Source organism: Athene noctua, chromosome 1 (assembly GCF_965140245.1).
Source record: "Athene noctua chromosome 1, bAthNoc1.hap1.1, whole genome shotgun sequence".
In the NCBI taxonomy this organism is placed as follows: domain Eukaryota; kingdom Metazoa; phylum Chordata; class Aves; order Strigiformes; family Strigidae; genus Athene; species Athene noctua.
Window position 1 is genome coordinate 7899587 of NC_134037.1, and position 24380 is coordinate 7923966.

General features: G+C 40.9%; 1 protein-coding gene across 5 annotated transcripts in view; it reads right to left on the bottom strand.

The window, feature by feature from the left end:
* Nucleotides 1–1355: 1355 nt before the first annotated feature.
* Nucleotides 1356–24380, bottom strand: part of RCAN2 (regulator of calcineurin 2) — a 94593-nt gene continuing 71568 nt past the window's right edge. For 4 of the 5 annotated variants that reach the window (XM_074895515.1, XM_074895518.1, XM_074895517.1 and 1 more), the window contains 3 exons: nucleotides 16375–16548; nucleotides 14176–14347; nucleotides 1356–6442 (listed from right to left, as the gene is read on the bottom strand). In XM_074895515.1, the coding sequence (XP_074751616.1) occupies nucleotides 6282–6442; nucleotides 14176–14347; nucleotides 16375–16548 (507 nt within the window). In that variant the 3' untranslated portion in view covers nucleotides 1356–6281. Of the gene's footprint in view, nucleotides 6443–11480; nucleotides 11662–14175; nucleotides 14348–16374; nucleotides 16549–24380 lie in introns of those variants that run through there. The other variant, XM_074895520.1, reaches the window with a different exon arrangement.

Genomic DNA, 24380 nt, shown 5'->3' on the forward strand with positions numbered 1-24380 from the left:
TCCTCCTTAAATCACCGTTTCTCTTGCTTGGATTGTAACTCTTTTGGACAAAAACCCGAGGCTGCACAAGGAACAGCCGGAGCCAGACTATCAGTAATGAATCAAGGGGAGCTTCAGCTGTGAGTAATCAAGGCAGGAGCCATGGAAGCCCCAGGCCCCTGCTGCAGCTGGGAGAAATACTTTTAACCCCCATTATTCATCATCGAGCAGGGTTAGGGTGCACATTATCTCTTGCATGCATGAACACCCAGCATAAATAAATGTTGCCTATTTGTGTGTACAGATGAAGTGTGTACTGAAGTGGTACGCGTGCAGGCAGTCATGCCCCCAGCCAAGGACCAGTTTGGGATCCTCTGGGCCACGCAGCTCTCCACGACCTGCAACTGCAGCCTTGAGGCTCATTTCCAGGTGCTGCGTCTGGTTCCCAGCAAGGCTGAGGAGCCACAGTCAGCACATGGGTAATGCAGCATTTCAGTCAGATCAGGTGAAGAACCTCACTGTAGCTGGGGAAAGCTCATTTGTTGCTCAACAGTGAAGAATAAATCAGGCCTCCTACAGTGCATTTTACTTCTACAGTACTCCATGAGAAGATGACTATTACTACATTTTTTTTTTTTTTTTATTAAGGCCTGTCTTTTCAGAAGGAACCAGTGAGCTCAGAGTTTATGTTTCCAACAAGATCTCTTAAGTGGATCTAATTTTCAGAATCATGAACAATCATCCTTTGAGAAACTAAGTCTTTTATGGCAAGTGACCAAAAAAATATCATTTTTCCAAATGCAGAGCTGAGTGATCAAACATCAGAATTTCACAAGACAGTTAATCAGCAAACTCCTCCTGGTTTCCAATTTGCAAGATCCAGTACAAACTGACGCATGAGACTACAAACAATTAGTTTCAATGTTTGTAATAATTAACATTAACAGAACTTCTTCCCCAGGCTGGATGGCAGCTGGATGCCATGTTCCTTATTCCAGCACTCATGCCCACTGTATTTACCCAATATAGAAGCACAGTAAGAACCCCATCGGCTCTCAGGGATGTGCTTTTGCTCACCAGGGATTGCACTGTATTCATTTTCACATACATGGAGCCAAATCCACAGCAAACCAGTGCACGTTCACATGACTGTGAAACTGCAGCAGTTTAAAATGGAACATGGGTACCCTGCCAGGAAGAAGGCTGTTCTTCTCCCCTAATTTCTACTGAAACAGTTTGGCCTGTCACATATTTAAGCATTTTCAGTTCTACCAGTTAAGAGAACAGTGGTATATACCACACTAGTCAGTTTATTAATACAGTTTAACTCTTTAAATGTTGCTTTTCAAAATGCCAACACAAGCAGAACACAAAAATACTGTTTGCCATATTTATTTTTTAAACTAAGCTCTGAATTATACAAGTGTAAAAGTGATTAATTAGCCAATAGCTTTTTAATACTCCTATAAAATATGACAGAATATTTCAAAAGTATGTACAATATAATGGAAATGCTAACATAATCTGTCACAGTGCTCAGACATACCACTGTAATCAAGTCTTGCAAGATGGTTCAGTCTGTTACTCTGTACAAAGAACAGTTTCTTTTTTGCAGAAAGCTTTTTTGCTGTTGCTGAATGGGAGGGAGGGGGGAAAAAGACCAAAATAAAAACAACCCAACTCTCCCACCCAATTTAGGATCAAATAAATGTTAAACAATTTATCCACGGGGCACATTTTTATAATATAAAGCACTTCACAATAACTATGTCTGTAGTCTTGTTATGGCTGAGGAAGGGAAGCTCTCACCATGTTTTCTTGCCGAAAACAAAAGTGTACTTGAGTGTGTATGTATATGTTAGGGAGGGGGAGGTTGTACTACCTTGTCTTAACTACAGAAATCAAGGCCACAGAAACTCTTTATTCTTTTGTTCCAAAAGAGCAGATTCCAAAATACCTTTTCTCTGTGCATTGTAAATGTTTTCATGCTTTTAACTGTATTTAGGAAGTCATTAAAATTTTGATTTCATATCTGAAGAGGTCAGAAAGGACAAGCAGGCAGCAGGCAACAGAAAGAGCAACTGTACTCCCCTGATTTCCTTCTTGAATTTCCAAGCAGCAGCAGGAGCAACGTCCACCCAACAGAGGGGCCCAGGGCATTGCTGCCGGCTGCTCGCACGGGCTCCTGCTTTGGAAAGGAAATTAAAAGGGTTTTGTCTATGTACACTGTTACAGTAGTGTAACACAGATTTCATTCTTATTGATCGTATTACGACACGAGAGAATCTACTTCAGCACTGCAGTCACCCTGTGAAAAGAGCAAGTCAGAGGGACTGAGCTCATATATGCTACACAAAAGAAAATTCCCACTGAAGTAAGTAGGGGCTCTGCCTGTGAATTACCGAATTAAATAGGAGTTACTCTTCCAGATGGTCAGCAGTTTTTGAAAGAAGCCTTTCTTCCCTGCCAAGAACCAGCCTTTAGCAAAATACAGGTTCTCTTTAGGCTCACAAATGCTGTTACTTTTATGATTGGGACATTATTCCATAATACCGGAAACATTTTTCTAGATGACCGTTATTTTATCATACAAAGGTGGTATATAAACTTTGACCACAGTTACAGAGGGCTAATTTGAGTTTTCAGGTTTGCAGTTGTGTTTCTATTTCTGTGCTTTAACCAACAAGCTGTGTCCCATGTAGTACTATATAGTTTTATAAAGACAAAGAGTAGTATTTGAATGGGGCCTGTTTTTAAATGTCTGAAAATGCATTTTGATGAAAGAACATTTAAGATCCAATGATTTAATTTGCAGTCTAGTTTTAGATCATTTGAGGCCAAAGTCCACAGTTCAAAACCAAGTCTCCCCAAAGATTGAGTACATGGATACAAGGACTAGATTCAGCCTCCAACACTTTTGCATGTAAAAAAATCCAGAGTATCAGCTTTGACTGCAGATGATCTCTGATCGCTTACATCAGCTGAGGATGTGGCCAGTAATTTCTTCTGTACAGCATATATCAACAAAAAATCTTATGCATTTAAGTCTTACTCTTCCTGTTTATACTGGTCTAAAACCCATGGACCTTAGCGTTCTGTATGTTCTCAAAAAAGACAGTGGTGTTACTCCTGAAATATTGTAGGTGACCTATGACGGTGTTTTCAACAGGAACATCAGGTTATAGTCCTAGGGCAGTGAGTGACAATTTACTTATTTAAACCAATTCTAAATGCACCACTGAAAAATATCTGAAGTGAAGCCTGTAAAGAGTTACTTCAAGACAACTTTACACAGATATCATGAGGATGCTAAAGCCTCATTTTTTGTTCAGCCTTTGCTGTATTTAATGTGTTATTTCTATTAGTGTAACACATGCACGGCGATGTCCGTAATGCAGTAACAAGTATCACATTATAGATATATGCTAAGTAAAGCACTACATCTCAACAGGAATGTTAGGGGGCTGTGGTGGTCGGAGAATGAACTCAATGAGAATGGCAAGTTCTCATTTTCAGAACATCCTCACTGTGCATGCTGAGAGGGGCATCTCCCGTCTTCACCGACAAAGCAACATGCTTTTCTTTCCAAAGTATGGCAGAGCCAATACCCCAGCAAGGGGCACCTGGCTCTGCTGAAGCGTGTAGCCTCACTGCTAATTAGGGTGGAATGGTGTTAAGAAATATTAGTTGTTTAGCCTAAATAAGTAAGTTTTAAATAGAATGACTCGCTTAGACTTGTGATGTTGTGTGATTTAGTATGCTGTTCACTTACTTAGCATGAGGAGCTAGATTTGCTGAAGCCTTAGGCTGCAAGCTGTAAACTTTCACCTAGATTTGCTGAACTTGTACCGAACTTGGGCCTACACAAGCAAGACAAGGCCTCCAGGGCCCACGCAAAGTAGAAGATAAGGAGGGTGCAACCATCAGCAGCAGCTGCAGCCAGACAAGGTGGCGGCCTGCCTGGAGACAGCGAAGGACTCCCGGAGGGAGTTGGAAGGTCTCAGGCCAGAGTCGCTGTTGGACCAAAGGGCGCGTGGAGGGTGGGCGCGAGGTCTGTCAGGGTATAATTGCCCAGGGATTTCTGTGTTCAGTCCCTCTCTGGAGGCACCCAGCTCAAGCTGATCCTGCTGCTGTGTGCTGCTAAGTTAAATTACCTATTTTGATGAGATTCGATGCTGGAAACTCTGCTTTGGAAAACCCAGGGTTCAAACTACCGAGCAGCTACTATGGGATGCCCGGACCGAACTGCGCTTCTTTAACAGTTTGGCGACCCTGATGGGACCCGAGGCCACCGCCTTCGGAACCTCTCACCTCCAAACATCCAACTGCCAGCATCGGGTGAGTTTACCAGGGATCTTTGGAGTGGGAGGCATCGAAGGGTGAGTGTTAAAATTCCCTGAGCAGATTTGGTGAAGATACTGCAGTGGGTTTGAGTCCCTCTCAAGCTTTTGCTAAGGTTGGAGCAGATGATCCTTGAGGTCCCTTCCAACATGCTGTTCTGTGATTCTGTGATTCTCTCAGTATTAGAGAAGGTTTTCAGTGGGTTTAAGTCCCTCTCAATAGTAGTGTGGGTACGAGTCCCTCCCCTGCTGATTTATTTTTATAAGATTTCATGCCTGAGACTGCTTCGGGCAACCCGGAGTTTAAACTGTGGAGTGACTAACACCGGACGCCTGGTCCGAGCTGCACTTCTTTAACAGTGGAACCCTCCCGCAGAAACCAGATCATTAGGTTTTATGACAAAAATCTTGATTACAGAACCTAAGCTGACTTTTCAGATCCTAGAATGAGCTTCCAAGATGTATTTACTTATTTTAACTTGCAAAGGATTTTAAACCGTGGAATCTCACTGTGACACTTTATAGTCATTTTTGGGAGTACAGCTGCAGCTAATTAGCTCAAAAATCCCACCGTATCTTACACATATGCTCGGTTTTCTGCAGTATGAATTTCAGTGGAACTACTCATGTGCATAAATTAAGCGCATGCTTAAATATATGCAAAATCTGAGCTCAAATGTCTAGAAAATATGTTCTCAAAATGACAAGTACTCATAAAAAAAAAATCATCATGGAAGCTCTGCCAGACAGGGAATCCAGTATCTGTCTGCTGTCAGCCATGATGAAAACACAGAACAATTTTTGTAACCCAGTATACATTGCAAGTGAAAGAAACATGCAGGACGGGGTGAAAAAAGGGGATTCAGTTGCATGCAGTCTAATTTCAAGTGTGTAATTATGGTCCTGTTTTCTTTGGCCTAAAAAAAAGAGGAAAAAAAAAAAAAAAAAACCAACAAAAGAACCCCAAATAACCTCTCCTCACCTCCACAAACCCAAACTGCATACAGCTCAAAAAAGGCTTTAAAGCACAGGAAGTGGGGAGGGAAAAGGTCTGAATAGTAGAGATGTACAAGTAATTACTAACAGTTTCAGGGCTATTCAACACACCACTAGGAAAGCGTTAGTTCAGCCTGTATCATTACTATAACAACAGCTATGACAGAGAGAAACGAATCCCATCTTAAATAAGCAGTTAGCTTCTCTTTCTTTCTCCAACTCACAGAGAAGTACCACTCATACCTTTATGGAAGATAAAATGACAATCCTATTGATATTCTGACACCAGACCCTCCAGCAAGCTGCTGCCTCTCCCCTCAGCCCAGGGAGCTCTGTCACACATCCCTGCCACCATGAAGGACCACTGTAGTCTACAGCTGTTGGTGGAAGAGAATGTTTTTTAAAATGTTGCAAAGATAGTATTCCTTACAGAAAATTCCAAGGGGATGGATGAAAAAGCCACCAAGCTGCTAGTAGATTTAAAAAAAACAACACACGTACCATCCTTAAAAAAAAAAAAGGGGGGAAATGACTAAGGTCTGCTGGGGAACTGAGGAGGTCAGAGGCGCAGGCTGCTTGATGAAGGGAGGCAGCAAGAATTCTGGGAGTCTGAATATCAAAAGCCTGATATCAGCCTAATTGCCCATCCTGAACAATCTCTCTGGCAATGGTGTTTCAGCATGCAAATTATAGCTGTGAAAACATCCTCAGACTGAAACCCTCCCTTGTTTCTTCAGCCTTGTTTTGTCCTTTCCAGAAAAATCTATTAGTTGGTGTGTGATATGGTTAAGTATACAAAGATCTTTTTCCTAGCCCTTTTATTACATAGGCTTGATTACTGTGAGGGATTTCAATGAGTTTAATGTTCTGGTACTCAAAAGGCAATGGCTGCCTTTCAACAAAACAAAGCAAACAAAACCCAAGAGCTGTGCTGGAGGAGAGAAGTGCTGCTTGTGCCGGAGAGGCTCAGTTAGATACAGGAGGTGGCAGACCAGGGCGTCGAGTTTGAATGATTTTTGGCTTTGGAGAATTCTTTGGGTCCTCGTCTTCTTCCATGTCGCTGTCACAGACATGCACTACCACACTGGGAGTGGACTCTGTTCCTGCGTGCAGCTCATATTTTTCTCCTGGAAGCAGAGAAAAATTATTAGATTAAAAGACGACAGTCTGAGTAGCAGCGCAGACAACGGCACACTTGGACTGCAGAATATTCCTGCATCTGGATAGGGCAGACGTGTGTGCTGCTCCTAAATATCGGTGAGGACAAGCATAGCTTGACTATATCAGCTGTTTTGGGGATCCTGGCCCTGGAGGGCAATGATCATTGGTCTGCAAGGCATAATAAAATACCCTGGTGCCTATAATGGTGTTTTGCACCAATATTAGTAGCCAACAGCACTGAAAAAAAACCCCAAAGTACAAAGAGGAGACAGAACACAGAAGTTCATGGTTAAGCAGAGGGACTGGAATCCAACCTCTCACAAGCTTGGTCTGGTCATGTCACCCTGTTGGGTTGGGGTTTATTCTTTTTTGGTGGTGGTGGTTGCTTTCAGTCTAGTATGGCTCCAGTCCGTTTAAAGTCCACGAGGCTCTGCAACTTGTTGCCTCCAGACAGACATCAACACTTGGTCCAATTGCTCCAGAAATAAAAAAATACATTCATCTGCTCCAGATGGATTTTAAGATTCAAAGCTCTTTAGCTGGGGCTGTAACAAATTCAGTCTCTACAAATGAGATTACAGAGTACAGTCTATAAATGCTCACTAGCAGGCTAAATGCTTAAACAGTACATTGGATTTTCTAACTGTGTATATTCCTTATTTAAGTCTCCACCAGTGCTCCTGCAAGGAAAATGAATATGGCTGAGGTGGTTACCTGCAAGAGTCCACAAGCAAACAAAGGAAAATCAGGATCAGACATAGGACTTTTAGTCCTGCATGAAGTCTGCTGGCACTTCATGTGTTTTGGATTACATACAGGATGTAAGTTGGTATTGGCTATTAAATTGCAAGGAATTAATTTGTAGAGAAGAAAAAGTCTCATTAGTGACATTTCTGACAGGATGACTTGGTCTTTCAGAAGTGACAAATGCCTACTTGCAGCACTAAAAACTGAAAGCCATAATGTGTTGTCCCCCTTTGGACTATTTGTCATCACTCTCATCTCCAAGACCCACAGGCGACAGTTCAATTAAAATAGGCTTACAGTGACCATGCGCACACCTGATAGGTTGGATTTTTTTCATAAGACTTCTTCATAACCACTGCATATTGCCTGCAAAACCTTCTAAGATGAGGAAGACGAGGTCCCAGTATACCTAGCTGACCTGTATTTGTGGTGCAGCAGCTCCTAAATTCCTGCAACACAGGCAGAACCTGGCAGCGCTACGTGTTGTGTGATGAAAGTGAAATGGCAGTTCCTACCTCAAAGTGGTACTAATTTGAATTTTTATTTATTAGCAACTTTGTGGCAGAGTAATTCATGTGAAGAAGGGGTTGCAGGTTTGGCCCTGCATTAGCACATGCAGTTCTGGGACTCAACTCACACGCTATTTGTGCTGACAAATTCTTGGTCCAAATAAGACTGGGTGACTTGCAACTAGAGGACATGCTGCATTTTTGCCTAAAAAATAGGAGGCAACTAGTGAATAATGGCTGTAAGTCAGGCATCTTGCTGTGAGAAATATTTTACTGCTGTGATACCATTAATGTTGACATTTAACTGCTCTATTTTTGGCAAGCTTTCCTCTGAATCCAAATTGAGCAAAGCATTACAGGTCTTGCTGATAGGCTAAAATATAAAAAGAGAAATAGCTTGGTTGTGCTGCATTGAGAAATTATATGGTTTTTCTTTGCCTATTTTCCCTGCGGGCTTCAGCTAATTTCTCAGCTATGGGCTGACGTCAATGCTGCCAGCCAGCACTGAAGGCTACATTGGTCACTGTCAGCTACGAGCGGCTCTGCAGTGCTGCACACGCACAACGCTGGGCCCTCTCCTCCTACACCAGCACCATGAAGTAAATCAGATTCACTGCCCTCTTAAAAGGTAATAATCCCAGTTCAAATGCCACATTCTTCTACTGTTCAAATCCTTCCCAGAAGGACTCTTTCTGCTGAAAAAGAACAGTGGAAATAAGTACAGACATGGGGAATATTCAGATGCCTCTGGCACAAGTAACTGCAAAAGCAATTAATGTCACTTTGCAAATCAAAATGTGATGCACTCATAAATTAGGTTTTTAAGGCATACAGTTATTTCTGAGCATAAATGAGCTGCAGACTCAGTTCTGTAGTCACGATTATTCATGCCTGCACAACTGTGGCTTAAACTGCAGAAAACCTTTTCATGGCTGAGCTAGGAACAGGCAACAGCAACTACAGGACTTTGTACAGCTGTATCTTGTTCCTAAATGTAACCGTTGTTGAGAATACTAAGGTAGTAAGTACAAAATAAAAACAAACAGTTGGTACAGCCAGATTACCCCTTCCCTTCTGCTTTTTTCTGTTGTTTTTGGTTGGTTTTTTTTTTTTTTTAATTTCCTCTTAAACAACACATCCAGCATATTAAAAAAAAAAAAAAAAAAAAAAAGAGCTAAATCCACAGCAGTTAAACTAGTGGAGCATAGGCTGAATCACTGCAAACTGGGTTATGTTTGCAAGGCACAGGTTGTCCCTGGATAAGAGCAGCAAGTCGAGTTAGCGTAGTTAAGAGTCACCAACTCCCACAGTTAACATCACTCCTGCATTTGTCCAGTTATGTCACTCAGCTGTCTCTGATGCTGCCTCCTTGGAGTTCTCAGGCCCTACATTGCCCCACTGCTCCTGCTTCTCCCACTTGCCTGGAGACCCCCGACAGGTTAAGCCAAAGGTTTCTTGGGGAGAGGTGTCTTTCTCCTCCAGCAGCCTTTGGGCTATCTCTACCCCTTAACAATAAATTGTTTAAATATTCATGTAAGCCAAGATAACAATGGAAATGCACATAAATTTACTCACAGAAATATCACAAAATGTATTAAATACGCTCAAACATCTAAACTCTGCCTTCAGTATATAATGCAGGGAAGAATGGCACCTCCACCATATACATTTGTCAGAAAATGTTCCTAATAACCCCCTGAAAATAGCAGCTATGTTCCTCTATTCATTTGCTTCGCATAAGAAAAAAAATAGGAATTTGAAGTTTCACCATTCCAGCAATGGGCCTAGCTGCTTTCATGTCACTTGGCACTACCTTTTGTCACCACATTAACCACAAGCAAACCCACAGCCTCAGGTGATGCAAGAAAGATGACTGCAAGAACAGCACAAAAGCAGCTTAGGATATTTCAGAATTAAAAGTAACGGCATGTGGTTTTCTATCCCTTTGTGAATCAGTACTATGACCTTTCATTGATGGTGCATCTCTTGTCTCGTAAGGCACTTTTGTCCAGCAAATAATATGTTCATATACTAAATTAATAATGAAGAAATGGTAATAATAGCGTGCAGCTACCTCATCCCTGATTCTGACTCATGATCGAAGGTTAATGGGTTCAGAGCTGTCCATTCCAGGTTAAACATGTCATTAGCATCATCCAAGTCCTTTACAAATAATATGGTGCAAATAATGGGTGGTGCTTTGTATGGGTGCACGTTTGTGCCAGAAGAGATACACCCCGTCCCACAGAATGCCTCAGCTGCGTGGATCCGCCATACGCAAAATGGAGGAGTTGCTCTCTGGAAGCCTGTCACGGCTGCTGTGGGAGAAGGGCACCCTCCTCTCCTGTACCTGCCCCGGGGAAAGGGGAGGCAAGGGCAGAAGCAGCCACAGAACAGAGGGGAAAGGAAGGACACAGATGGAATATTTGATCTATCACCCATCTGCCTGCCCTTCTCCCCCCCTCTTTTGATCCTCTCTGGAAGTCATATGAAGTATTCAGTATTTCCTTTGAATCAGCAAGAACAAACAGGAGTTTGAAAACACCTGGGGATAGAAAAGTTGCTGCGTGAGACATGGTTTGAAATCCCTGTGTGCAGCATTTACTGGGCAGGGTCCTGCTCTTCCCCGTTCTCCCCTTCCCTGTGCATGGGTGAGCCAAACCCAGGGTGGAGCAGGGGCAAGAGCTATGCATCCTCCTCCAGAAGCCCAGCAGCAGCTACAGCTTAATGGCTCAGAGACAGAAACGGCACCCTGACCCAGCCCCTCTCCTCCGACCACTAATCATTCACAGACCCAGAACCAAGTGGCACAGACTGCTGCAGGGTCTCCTCTGTGCCCCATCCACCACTGTGGAGCCAAGAGCCGTCATGTGTAACGCTGCAGAATGGTGCCTCCATAATATGAAAAATGCATTTTACATGACCTGGAGTGTAGCTTGAGGGCATTTAGGAGGCACAAAGCCTGCTGGAATGCTGATGAAGGACTGGGACACGTGGAAAGAACTGAAACTGGTACAGTCTATATGGGCTACTGGAGATGGTGCCAAGACTGCACTGGTTTTCAAATAGTGCCTGAAATTGTGGAGGTGAGTGCTAAATGATAGAGGGCAAAATCTTACTGGGGAGCACATGGAGCAGTTAAGCACTCAGGACCCTGACCTGTGTTGTGTGTTATTGTATAGTGCAGATCTCACCAGTTGAGCCATGATCCGTGAGGCAAAGCCACAGGGGAAAGGCAATTTGTCTGGCAACTGCTGTGTGGGCAGCAGGTAGGGGCTGAGATTGGCAAGGGGAGGCCTGGGTGGCACCTGGGATTCTGGGGAGAGACACCCTGAAGAGTACAGACTTAGAAAGTAAGGGAGCACAGGGCAGTCTGTGGAGAAGAAATTGGGGTAACAGGTTTGAAGGCAATGGAGGAAGGAGGTTAGAAACATGAAGGTTGAAGGGGTAGAGATAGGGAGGGGGTATAACTGCTTTCCAGAAAATAAAGACTTACTCTAGTGCCAGGAAGATGGTGATGGTTTGTAAACTGCTGCACTAATAAACGGCAGAGCAAACATCGCTGCCTTTTCTTTGAGAGGAGCAGCTCTCCTGTATACACATAACCTAGACCTGGAGATGCCTCCTCCTCCTCCTCCTCACAAACATTTCTCATATAAAATTATTTCCTGCATTCCTCAGTGGGATGAAATTAAGACCTTATAAAATGTTACAGAAAAGACTTGAGGGCCTAGACTAGACAACAGCTTGGTATGTTGTGTTTCTGTAGGAAAAGAGTTAGGTCCAGAGATTAATGATAATATTTCTTTATTTGCAATATATTGAAAAAAATGTAGGCTGGTGGTCAGAATCAGTCACAGTCACAGGTGCTGGTTCCGATTGGTCTACAGCATTCTGTTCATGCCTCATTTAAAGCTCCATTTCTGCATCTGCAGCAAGTAAGAATACGCATCAGTCAACCAGAAATTTACCTAAACGTGACATAGTCTTCCTTAAGCAGCAAATGCACCCTTACTGATCACAATTTAATGTCAAAGGACCAAAAGCCAGTTTCCTTTTGTGCACAGCAAAAAGAAAACTTTTCCATTAGACTCTGAGATGCCAGACGGTCATTGCTGCAGCCACAAGGCTGAAAAAGAAAAACCTATCCCAAAAGTGAGCTTGGAAAAAGACAACACACACCAAATCTGTTAACTACCTTCTGGCCTGTTCATTTTACTCTGGAGCAAATCTCCCAGGCTTTGTGCCTAGGGACAGTTTTTAGCGTCTAATTTTGTGGCTATGATGATTATGGCAACGTACTGTGAAAGGAGATGACCTATATTCATGGAATGGGAAAGTAAGTAGCGTGGGTCTGTGTCCAAGTGGTGTATCTTACATTCCCAGTGAAGTAGGTCAGTAAAACTCATCTTGTATTGAGGACATACAAAGAAACTGTTCACTATTTACATGCTCAAATGAGTTTTCCTCGTCCTCAGATATTAATCTTACCAAGACAGTGTATTTCATATAGCAAAGTTTCCTCACAAGTTTAAGACACAGAAGTCTGCTCTAGCATGCAGAGTTCTGTAAACAACTGTTCCAGGGAGTATTTTTTGATAGCTGTATGTCAGAGTTACATTTTTTGTGTTTTTTGAACGAAGACAAATCTAACTTAGCTGAGGCTAACAGTGTTATCTGATGTATGGCAGTATGTTTTACTGATGTGATACTGAAAAATTAGTTTTGGTGGGATTTGTTTCTCAATGAAATCCTAAACATAGTAAATGCACAACTGAGAACCGCAACGCTATTTTAGAACTGCCACTGCAGTTAACTAAAATTGATCTCTCTAACAAGTGCTAAAAATAGAAAGGGAGCACACAATGACTTTTCATATTGCTCCCTGCAGGCTCCTTAAATACGGGTGAATATGACCTTCACGCAAAGCTGTCCCAGAGTGTGGGACAATGAGTGATATTTCACATTCCACTGCTCTAGAACAGGAATTGATTTATTACCCAGCTAGCTAGGGAATTCGTTTACATGTTTCTATTTATAACACTGCTGCATCAAAGGGAAAAAAAGGGAGTTTTTTGGTTTTCTTTTATTCAGCAGTTTAGAAACAAAAGTATTAATTCTGGAAATAATAATATGCAATAGAGCACTGTTACACCTGACAGCCCATTTCTATGGGCTTTCCTGCTGAAGGGGAATAAACCACAGGAATGTCTGATGTTCTCCTGATAGATATTTTCCCCCTGTGAGAGATCCCATGTGAAAGAGATATGAGATGATCCTGCAAACCTTGTGAATCACAAAACATCTCTTTCTGCACCCCATGCACTTCAGCTCTGGGTTACTCTGGTGCAGTTACACAAAAGCCCCAGTGATAAGATGTCTGCAAGTGGAAGATAGTCTCAGAACAAGAAAACCCGAGTAGAGCTGGGGAGAAAAAAATATCTCATCCCACAAGAATTTTGAAAATACTCTCATAAATTTTCATGAGCTCACCCCCCCCAATTGTTATTAGATTGCATCTGAAGTGTTTTATTTCAATAGAAAAATAATTTAACAAGCTATTTTTTCTTACGGTTTACAAATGTAAATTAATTATTAAATGAGACTGCTTAGACCTGAAACTGGAACCTTTTCCATTTTGAAAATTTTAAAAGAGGATGCTTTAACAGCCTTGAAAGAAAACTATTTCTAAAGATGACTTAATTAAACCAAAAGTAATCCTTTCCTATAAAAAGCTTTGGTTTCATCAGATGAGCATTTTCAAAGCAAAAGCATTGTTTTGCAAATCCCGGCTAGCTTCGATTCCTGGCATTAGCTGAATATGGGAAGACAGAAGAAGGAAGTCTGTCTGCATTATCCATGACATCCATCCTATTTTGATAGAGGCTACAACTTATCCCATTCCTTCTGCATACAGCTGTCAACAAAAAATGGGTGGTCCCAACAGAGCAATCCTGCCAGGATTGGGGAATGGTAGTTCACTCTCAACAAACGTGTTAACGTGAGAGATTCTCCACTCTGGTGGTGACACAGTAATGCCTAAACATTTGACAGGGTATTCTGCATCCTGGAAAGCAGTACTGAGCAGATATGATTGAAAGCAAAAACTTTTCAAGTTCATAAACAAGCATTTGTCCAGTCCCCACAAAAGCCATCAGTTGTCTCATCCAAGCACCAACTCAAGCACAATAAATTGTGTAAACAAGCTTCGATCTGTTATTCAATCAAACAGCACTCACGGGCTGCAGATAAGATAGAATTCTGTATGTACATATGGTAAAACTCATTCTTAAGCAAAGAAGGAGCTGACGTGCAATGACTTAAATCCACAGCTTTAATGCAACTTACAGGCTTTACCCCAACTTCCTCTACAGTTATTCTCTACACTGCTATTTCTCATCTGCTTTTTCTGACACATTTTCACCCAAGGACCACAAGCTTACCTGGTCCTAGCTTAGAAACTGCATAAAGGAGGTCATAGTTGATGACAGGTGTTGCATCATCTATTGGTTGCCACCCTACAGGTGGGGAAGCTGGAGGCGAGATGAGAAACTGTTTTGCAGGCTGTGGTGGTGCCAAATGAAGCTTGTCTCCATCTGTCTCAGAGGTCTGAATCTTTAAAGCATAACAAATACATTATTTAGTATAGGATGGGTAAATGGAATGAGTGCTCAAATCATACAGTTCTAATACCAAATGCCACCCAGGCAGGGTTTCAGCGTCAGTCTCAGCAGAGAAGGCCTGGAGACGAATTTCATCTCAACCTTACAGATGGTTCCTCTACAGTAAATACACCATGGGGTGCTGTTATATGAGCAAAGCTACAAAGTTTGTGCCTATTTTCTATGTTCTCTGAGGATAAATGCAAAGCTTTGGTTTCCACAGCTGCTAGTTCAGAGATTTTGAGGCTGAAAAGATATTTTTGTGATCTACTGGCATAAACTCCTAAACAAAACCAGTAACTCCTGCACCAAGGCCCTATTAGTAACTTCCGAAAGGTTTCTCAAGATTTGATTTCTTTAGCCAAAGTGATAAAGGAACCTATCCCGTTCCTTAGTCATTAGCAACTATTTGTTCTCATTTGTTTCCATCTTAAATCATCTAGTTTAATTCTTGCTTTTTCCTGGTATATTAAAGAAGTTTCAACATAAATGAATTATACTACAGCCATACCTGAGCAAGTTTAAAACCAGCTCGGGCCCAGAAGCAATAAACTGCATTTGCATGACAACAAGCCTGAGGGAGCACTCTGCTCTACCCCAGTGGGTTCTGCAAAGAGCCAGTTTGAGTCTCTCAACTCCATGTTCCCCAGAACTTCTAGTTCTGGAAGGGCTGGCCTGTCTAATACACACTGCTCTGGATGCTGTGCTGCTTCCACATATTCATTCCCTGGGCACAACTAATAAGCCTTTTTTAGACTGCATATACAGGAGAGCATAGTGCCGATACCTAAATGGCTTTGCAGGAAATCAGATTAGATATGGAGACTCATCACTATTATGCATATTTTTCTTTTTCTTGTGCTATCCCAACTTTCCTATTAACCTCTTGATATTGTACAGTTAAGAGTGAAATGATTCTCAGATCTGCTTAACAGCAGGTTTTGAAACCTTCAAAAAGAAATTGAGTCAGATCTAGGAGATTAAGGCATATAAAATGGGATTGAGGTACATTGTCCACACCTAAATCCAAGTGTAAGATCTTCTGAACTCATCTAACCCACTAAGCATACTGTTTTTTTCACAACTGTAGTTTCTCATCTTCCTGAAGTTCTGCTTCTGCCTAGGCTCAAAACTGCTCCTATTCTGACCAGGCTGGAGAGGCTCAAAATTTAACTGCCTCTTAAATTTAATTGATATTTTCAAATGAGTCTGCCCTTAACCTAAGGCCTCTGAAGGACCAATCTGGCAGCTCAAAGCACACTTACATTGTTTATAAGCACTAATGAGTATCCCATAAGACACAGTGGCCACAGCAACTTATTGAATACATTCAGAAGAGGTGGTGGTTGTGTTCTCAACCTCCCCCACCTTTCTATATCCTGGTTGGTTCCTAGTACTCACCCAGGCTGTGGGACATCTGTGTTCCCTCATCCTTGGCCAAGAAGAACTGAAACCCTCATCTGACACTTCCAACAGATGGATATAATCCCCTATGACCCCATGCTGAGGGTATTCTTCTCCCCCTAACTTCTGCCTTTAACTTACTGAATTCCTTTTAGAAAATTCACACATCTACTCGTAAGAAAAAAAAAAAAAAAAATGGCAGGAGGAAGCCTGGCTGCGGCTCAGGGTTGCGGTCAAGTAATTCAGCCGTACTTCTTTAATGAACTTATGATATTTCACATTACCACTTTTTTATGGTTAGAGAGTTATCCACAGAAAATACCCAATGTTGTAAATCAGTTCTAAGCTATGTAACTTCTGTGTGTTGAATAAGCAACTTGGATCCTAAGTGGTTCTTTAAATTTACTGCAGACCCACTGGGCAGGTGCAGCTCAGGCAACATAAGGATGTTTGAGTAATCTTTTAGCAGAGAGACTGGGCTTGGGAGAAAACTTTATTATTTTTACTCAGTGTTACTGCACAATACTTCTATAAAAGCTACACACTAACATAGAAGTAGATACCAGATTTCATTACCTGTGCAAAATACAACTTTAACTTCTTCCCTCTGAACTGTGTTTCATGCAGCTCTATTCTGGCACGAGCAGCTGATTTGGGACTACTAAAATTTATCCGCACACGCCTGAAGCTTTTAAACAGCTGGAATGTCACGCAGTCATCATAGGCACGGAACAAGCCTTCAAATTTTTCCTGCAAATGAAAAAGAAATGCTGAAGATTAACTTTGTGCGCTGTCACACCAGTCTGTGTCAAAGCATAATCTGAAACTTGACAACTGTTTAACCAGGAGATTTCAGCCCGTGGCCTTTTGGGGTGAGTGTCCATGGACTAATAAAGGCTCTGTGAAAAGAAACTAAGGAAACCACTGGTCTGGAAGTGCTGAACTCTACAAAATGTCTGGGGGAAGGATTCTTCCAATTGAGAACCCAGCAGTTATTGAACTTCTCGTAAAAGTTGAGCAAAACTGTGACGGTGACATGAAATGAAGCTGAAAAGGGCATATGACTGAAAATACCAGACAACCGTGGTCTCATCTATACAAAAGCAAACATTGTGCTGAACAACAATGGAGTCAGCAGACAAAGTCAGGCCCACTGTAACTGAGGGTTACATTCACATCAACACTGCAGTGTCGTTTTGTATCGGCTGTTATCTTTTTCTGGATGTTTTGCTATTTAAATAAGCGCAGATACACACTCACTCCTTGAGAGTTCCTGTAACAGCAGGAAAAAAAAAACCCAAACTAAAAACAGTGATTTGTCTCAGAAACACATTTCATGTTTAAAAATGTTTAGCTGTAGAACTCCATGTTCAAAAGCACAGGACACAAATACAGATATTTTAACGTTGTAAGACAAAGGTCTGAAATGTACCACATCTGTGGACCTAGAGATCAACAGAAATTCAAGGTATGTTAACAGCCCTGGAGGATCAGACTCTGCAATCTCCCTGTAAACTATGTGGACACAGAAGACTAGTTCCACATCATCAAATAAAACCAAAGTCCTTAAATCAATTCTGACACATTTGTACAGGTCTTTTCATTCACACAACCACAGATTCATAAAATGTTAAGACTGAAAGAGAACAGTTATCATTTAGTCTAGTCTTTGTGTTGACTTAGATTTTAGACTGCCACCCCATGAGTCTCACAAAGTCCTAGCATTTTAACTGCTGTAACCAAGACTTGAAGACTTAGAAGATGGAGAATCAGCCAGGGCAAAGCCCCTTCTTTTAAGAAATTTTTATCCTGAAAAAGCAGTGTTTGAGTTGATCTGTCACACCATTTCATACAGCAAGGGCTACTATGTCAGGTGTTTGTGTAATTGCAATAACCTGATGTTGTCTTTGATATATCTGCACATTTCTACATGTTTTAAAATATAACTTCTTTTCTTCTTATCCAGGAAAACAATTTCTTATCTCTTAAGAGTGCATAACTGATAGAGGCTGCAGAAGGTGAAATAGAAAATGCAATTTATGTAATCTCATCAATACTTCAGTTCACATCTGTTGATCTTATAAGCAAGACAAAGAATCTAGAACTTACTAGAAGAACGTCACCGGAAGCACAGTGAAGCTGCATCAAGGAACACTAATAGCACTGTGGGAGTGTCTACTGTCACCATGGTACATCTGTTAAAGAGTAAACTAGGAAAACAGACCCGGTTTGCATCAAGGAGTACGAAACACTAATGTGCATGTACCAGATCTCCTTTCATTCACTGCCAACACTGTGGTCTTCTTCCCCATAACTGACATTCCATCTCTGGCACCCTTTCAAAGCAATCTCCCTGTGGTCTATTAAGCTTTCATGATTTTCATTTCACCCGACCTTACTCACCTCTTCCTCTCACCACAGGATACTTTGGAGGAGGAGAAAAAAAAAGAAGAAAAAAAAAAAAAAAAGAGGAGAGAGCTCAGTGGTTTGGTTGAGGGTGAATAAAGACACCCAGCAATCCCACAAACAGCATGAAGTTGATAGGTTTGTACAAGCGGGTCTAGTCATACCACCTAATGTTCAAATAGTCAACATTTCACACCCGAGTTATATTTTTTAACTGCTTTGCTTACAATTTTGCAACATTTCATTTTACTGAGCTGAAGTCTACATCCAGTGACATTTGTATAAAGGGCAGCCAAAAGCAGCAGTCATCTCAGTCCTGTCCTGCTTGGCATTTTGATGCTACAACCTTCACAATGACCAGGGGAAGAGAGGGAAAGAAAGGGGCAGGGGACCAGCTATGTCTAAAGCAGGACTTAACACAGTGTTCAGAAGCATGCAGTGCTGTGTATAATTTAAATAAAAGATAACAGTGACTAACCAATTAAAGCTTATGTCTTTGTTACCTATATTACCTATTTCAGACTTTTAAAGTACCTTGAAGTAAACAAACTTAGACACACACATATATATTATATATATATATATATATGAGATAATCAAGGTATTGTAACAGAAGTCACAAACTAAAAATAAGCAGCAAAATGAACATTTCTTAGTCCTCTTAGTAGCTCTCAGTTTCTCTACAAGTCAACAATGAAATCATCGTATTAAAAATACATTCCACCAACTGTGGAAGAAACCATGCATGGACTTGTCAGGACACTGGGAAGTAGGTATTTATTACGACTGACTATTTATTAGGAAACAGATTCTCCCTGTATCAACCCAGCAGTATTTTCTTGCACCAGGTCAGTCCTGCGTGCCTGCCCTCCTTGCACACAGCAGATAGGACAACCCAGAACCTAGATCTTGGTTAGGGACGGAAGGAGGGAGGACATGATTTCAAACGTGGGTCCAAGAACAGTGAGCACAAGGAATGTTCTGGGTACATTTCAGGACAACACTGAGACACACTCTCATTAGGCAGGGACAGATGAGAGTAGCTCTAAATAAAGCTGATTAAGTACTGGATGCCAAATGTAATATTGGGAGAACATTAAAGCACTATGGACTTCATTCTGCTTACTTTTCAATTTGATACTGGTGCAGCTTTAGAGATCCAGCTTTGATTAACACTCCTAAAAACGCCAGGGGAGGAGGGAAATCAAGCCCTCTATTTGATATTAATACAGGGCAGTCTGTCCACAGTGAGAACACGTCTACTACACCAACTGAAACTGCATCTCTCATTATAGAGATTCATACATCTGAAATTTTCTATATTTTCAGCTGATAATAATAATGACCTCAGCAGAGGTCGTTAATCATCAACTGCAGTTAATGGCCCTCAGCTGCATCTTGAGCCATCCCAACTCCTCCCAGCTTGATATTAATTCCTAGGAAATGCCTTATGCCTTAATTGCTATTGCCTGTGACTTCTAATATCTGCTGAATGTACTTATCTGGATAAAAGTCTTTCAGAGTCATTCCAATCTGTAAGAAAATGTATCATATACATTTTAAAGACCTAGGCAAATTCTCTCCCTTTCAAGTTTTGTGGATAAATTATTCAAGACTCATAATCTTCTTAATTGAGGACTTTAAAAGCGCTTTTAGGATTCATTATTTTTAAAATGCTTTTAGAAAATAAGTCTTGAAACTTTCAGAATACTTTGATAACTCCTGAAAAAAAAGAAAAGGAACATCTGAAGTTAAGCAGCAGTGTTGCTACTTTTACAAAGTCAAAATGGAGAAAGTCATGAGTTACGTATTTATTTCTGGAATTTCGGCATATCTTCATCCATCCCCAGTATGGTTCTGTGAGACCAAATTAATGCTCTGGCAAATGCAAGTAGCCTTTATTTGACCAATAACGCAGAAGTTCTCACTTGTCCCTTGTGGGGTCCATGTCCTCTCTTCATTTTGCTATTCTTTCATCCAGCACTGGGCACCTTTCCCCAGTTCTTTCCTGTCACCTTCCCTCAGCTCCCATTCACCACCTCTAGCAGTTTCTAGAATTTTATTTTTTTTTTAATTAACAAAATTAGCACAAGGAACATACTAATTAAGGCTGCTGATTACTCAAGCTTGATTGTTATCATTTATGACAGCCAAAGCAGAGCACCATCCGAGGAAGAAATAAGCACTGGAGTAACAGACACAAGCTAAAAGCCTCAGAGCACAAGGACAAAGCTATGCACTCCTGCAATAAAAACTATTTCTACTATTAAATAGGAGCTCACCTGGGAACCAAGATCCTGTAAGTCACTCAATAAAAGTGATCAGTGAAATACAGACATAAGGAGGCAAACAAAATACTGGATGTATCTGGAAAAGTATTTCCAGTAAAGCAAGGGAAGTATTAACATTATATAGAGCACTATTACACCTCATTAAAAATGCAGGGTTTGTTGCCTGTATCCCAGACAGATTAGACCAAATGGGAATAGATTCAGATAAAGACTACAGGGAATGAACAATTTACTGAATAAAAAATTAAAATCCTGGGCTTATTTTGCAAAACAAAGCAAAGCTTGAGAGGAGATGGGACAATGATCAGTATTTACCAGAACTGTATAGAGTAAAGACAAAGTATACTGTATAGAGTGATAGTAGAAGATTATGTTGACATAAAACAAGTGGAAACAATTGCCATAAATAGGTTTAGGCTAGAAGTTAAAGAAGACTTCAGACATCAGAGTAATGATCCAGAAACAACCTTCCAATTACAGCAGCAGTGGCAAATGATTTTTTTTAAGATTGAATTTGGTTAGTTCACGCAAGGAACTATGACAAAGTATCGACACAACAAGCATTGTAAAACATGACTGCCTGAACTAGCAAGTGAAATGGGTTCCGACACAGCAAATTCCTGTGATTTATTTCCAAACATTTCTTTCATGAATAGCTCCACTGGTATTGTGTTCATTCAGGACAAAAGCCAAGGCCTAATTCAAATCAATGGAAGTCTTTCCACAGACATCAATGAGCTTTGGATTAGAGCCCTAGAACTCAGCACACAAATTACATTTTATTATTCAATGTGTTTACACTCATTATCACCCTTGTTACACATTTGATTTAGGAGATGGCCATGATTTAAAACTTTAGTCTAATTCTTTTTCCTCGAGATTTGCAAGCAAATAAAGCAAGCACTTTTCCCATTTTAATTTTTTCCTGTTTGTTTATATAAAAGAATCCAAGGAACTAACTGTATACAATAGGGAAACCGAGACATAATTTACGATTATGAAATACATTTTTCCTGAAATCAGTTCTGTACTGGATATAAATTTTCCTGTAAGAAATAAACTCATATCTCAGAGGCGGATGTTTTCTGTTTCCACACAGCCATGCTGGTTGCAACACTACAGATCTCTCATGCGGCACAAAAAGAAAGATTGAATTTGATAGAACATATGGAGATCATGCACATTCTAACAACAGATTAATTCCCCCTTTATAGGAAAGAGGCTGGGCATAATGATTAATTCTACAGGGGATAAAAGAGTCACTAGTGGCACACATTTTAAAAAAAATAATAATACAGAAGCTAGAAATATCAGCTGGAAGTATTTTCAGGATTGGGCTATGTCAATGCCACGTGAAGGGTATTGTAAAACCTAGTTTGGATATTGTGTAAGGCTTTTCTCATCCAGGATTAAGGAAGATGGAGGCAAGCTGGAAGAGCAGTAGAAGACGGCAAGGATGATCAGAGAAGTGGTGAGTCTATCACAGGAGGTAAAGGTAGATGATTCTTGCCTTGGGAAACAGAAACTTAAGGGATGATTCCTGCTACATCTAAGTATAAAGAAACCAATTAATGATGTGAAGGAAAAGGGATTATCTGAATTAAAATAACCAGCAGCGCCGGTACGATACAAAGACTGCCCATTAAAATATTTAGGCTCAAACTGAGGAGGTTATTTAGCAGTAGACCCATAAAATTTCAAAATGCCATTGGCCCAGAAGTAGCAAAAAAGCTAATTACTTCCATGAAAAGGATAGGAAGGAAGGACCACAGGACAGCAATATGCATTTCCATAGTACTGTAAGTCAAAAAAAAAAAAAAAAAAAAAAGAAGAAAAGGGTCTCTGATTTGTAATTGTAAAAGCATCTGAAGTGCTTTTACAATTATTTTATAAGCCGCAGAAAACAAGCAAGCAGCTTGATATAACTCACATGTGAAAACTCCTTAAATGGCAAGAAGTTCTGCAAGTAGCCAGTGTAAACAACAGCCGAATCAATGATCAAATTCTCTGCTTCTAAAAAGGTAAAATTTACCAGGACATTTTGGAAGCACATATGAAAAAAGCACTATCGATTCTTAGTTAAAATTACAGGAGCACTGAAAAAGGAGGAAATATTTTAAACTGCTTACGATGACGATCAATAAAGAGCTCCCATGGTCTTATCCTCATGCCTTTAAGAAATCACAGAATAAAATATAAATTTATCATCAGAGATCACTTTAAGGCACAGGTCTCCAGGTCCTAGCTTTTATTTTACCTTTCACTGAAGTTAGTTGTAGCCAGGAGTGTGAGATCTTCCTACTCACTCCTTACCAGTGGGACCGGGTATTATTTGAATAAAAAAATTCAGACTGAATACTACTATCTGAATGTTGTTTGCCGAAAGTTTCTTCTGTTATCAAAGGGAATCCCTCATACAATCTCGTAGGTGCAAACAGCAATGAAAAAATGCAATAGAAAAATGTGTCCACATGTCACTCATCAGTGTATATTTTAAGATGGTAAGATTTCTACATGTAAGAAATTTTGAAAGGGGACAAAACCAGGGACCAGTGGGTATTTTGTCAGGTAAGCAGCACTACAAAGTACTCCGCAGTGACCGCCTGGTTACCGTACTGTCTACAGGTGTGTTCCTCACCTTGGAACTCAGTGCAAAGTTCTGCTCATCTCTTCCTGAAGTTAGATTAGAGCATTGAGATAGGGGTGCAAAGAGCTTGGGTTTATTTATTTATGTAAAAAATTGCACAATTGTCTCAGTACATGAACAGATCTACCCAGGTTTACTACCCCAGTTCATGCAGTTTGTTGCCCTGTGCTTGGCTTTCTGCTGTTTTTAAGGGGTGATGGTCAGGTAAATTGTGAACCAAAGATGAAATGAAACAGTATAAGCCAAAATAAATTTTAAGGTTGGACCTTGAGAGCAGCAGGTTAAAAAATTCATTATAACTTGCTCTCTTTGGTTACATCATGACCTATTTGATTGCACTATTGCAATCCTGTTAATGTTAAAGTGGGTCCTAATACATTTAAGTTTCGCTATATAAAGAATACACATTTTGTCTTCCAGAGGTGATGCTCAGTGACCTTGTTGCTCTGCTCTTTGCAGTGAGCCAACATTGACCACAAAGCATGGCTGTACACACAGCCCTGGCCTGTGGCTCACCCATGTTGCCATGCTAGCCTTACACACTAAGGCTGTTTTGGAGGCATCTGCATAGAACTTCCAGATCCTGAAGGCTGCATCTAGAGTTTTGCCTTCACTTTATGCCAAAATCATTCTGACAGCAGGAACGATATGATATAATGCTTACTGCTTACAGATTCGGTGCCTTGTTCTAGAGAGAGACTTTGAGAAAGTATAACAGACATCACACAATGTGGTATAGACATTTGTAATTCATCATCTCACAAAAATTTCTGATGACAAAAATAGTAGGAAACTGGAAGCAGCTTGACAGTTCCACCTCACATGGGGACTGAGGCAGTAAGAGCCATCCCTCACTCCCAGTTCTCCTGCATGAGGACAGTCCACCAAGGCATGATAGCACTGCAATAGCGCTGCAAACCTCCTGGTGAACAAAACAAGACTGACTTGACTCTTGAAAAAAAATCAGCTGAACTAAATAAATTTATGTTCAGCTTCCAACTCATCAGCACAACAAAAGGTACCAAGATAGTATCTGCCCCAAAGCTTAATGGAAACGGCATTCACATTTCAGAAGAGGCTGACAAATGTCAGGGGCACCGAATTTTGCTGCGTTGCCTTTTCTGTTTTTAACCAGCTCACATCCCTGTTTACCTCAGTGTGACGCACATTCCTCCTGCTTAGCTCCACTGATCTGGAAACCAAAGGCTCCTTCAAGATGAAATAAATTGTTCTTGTGG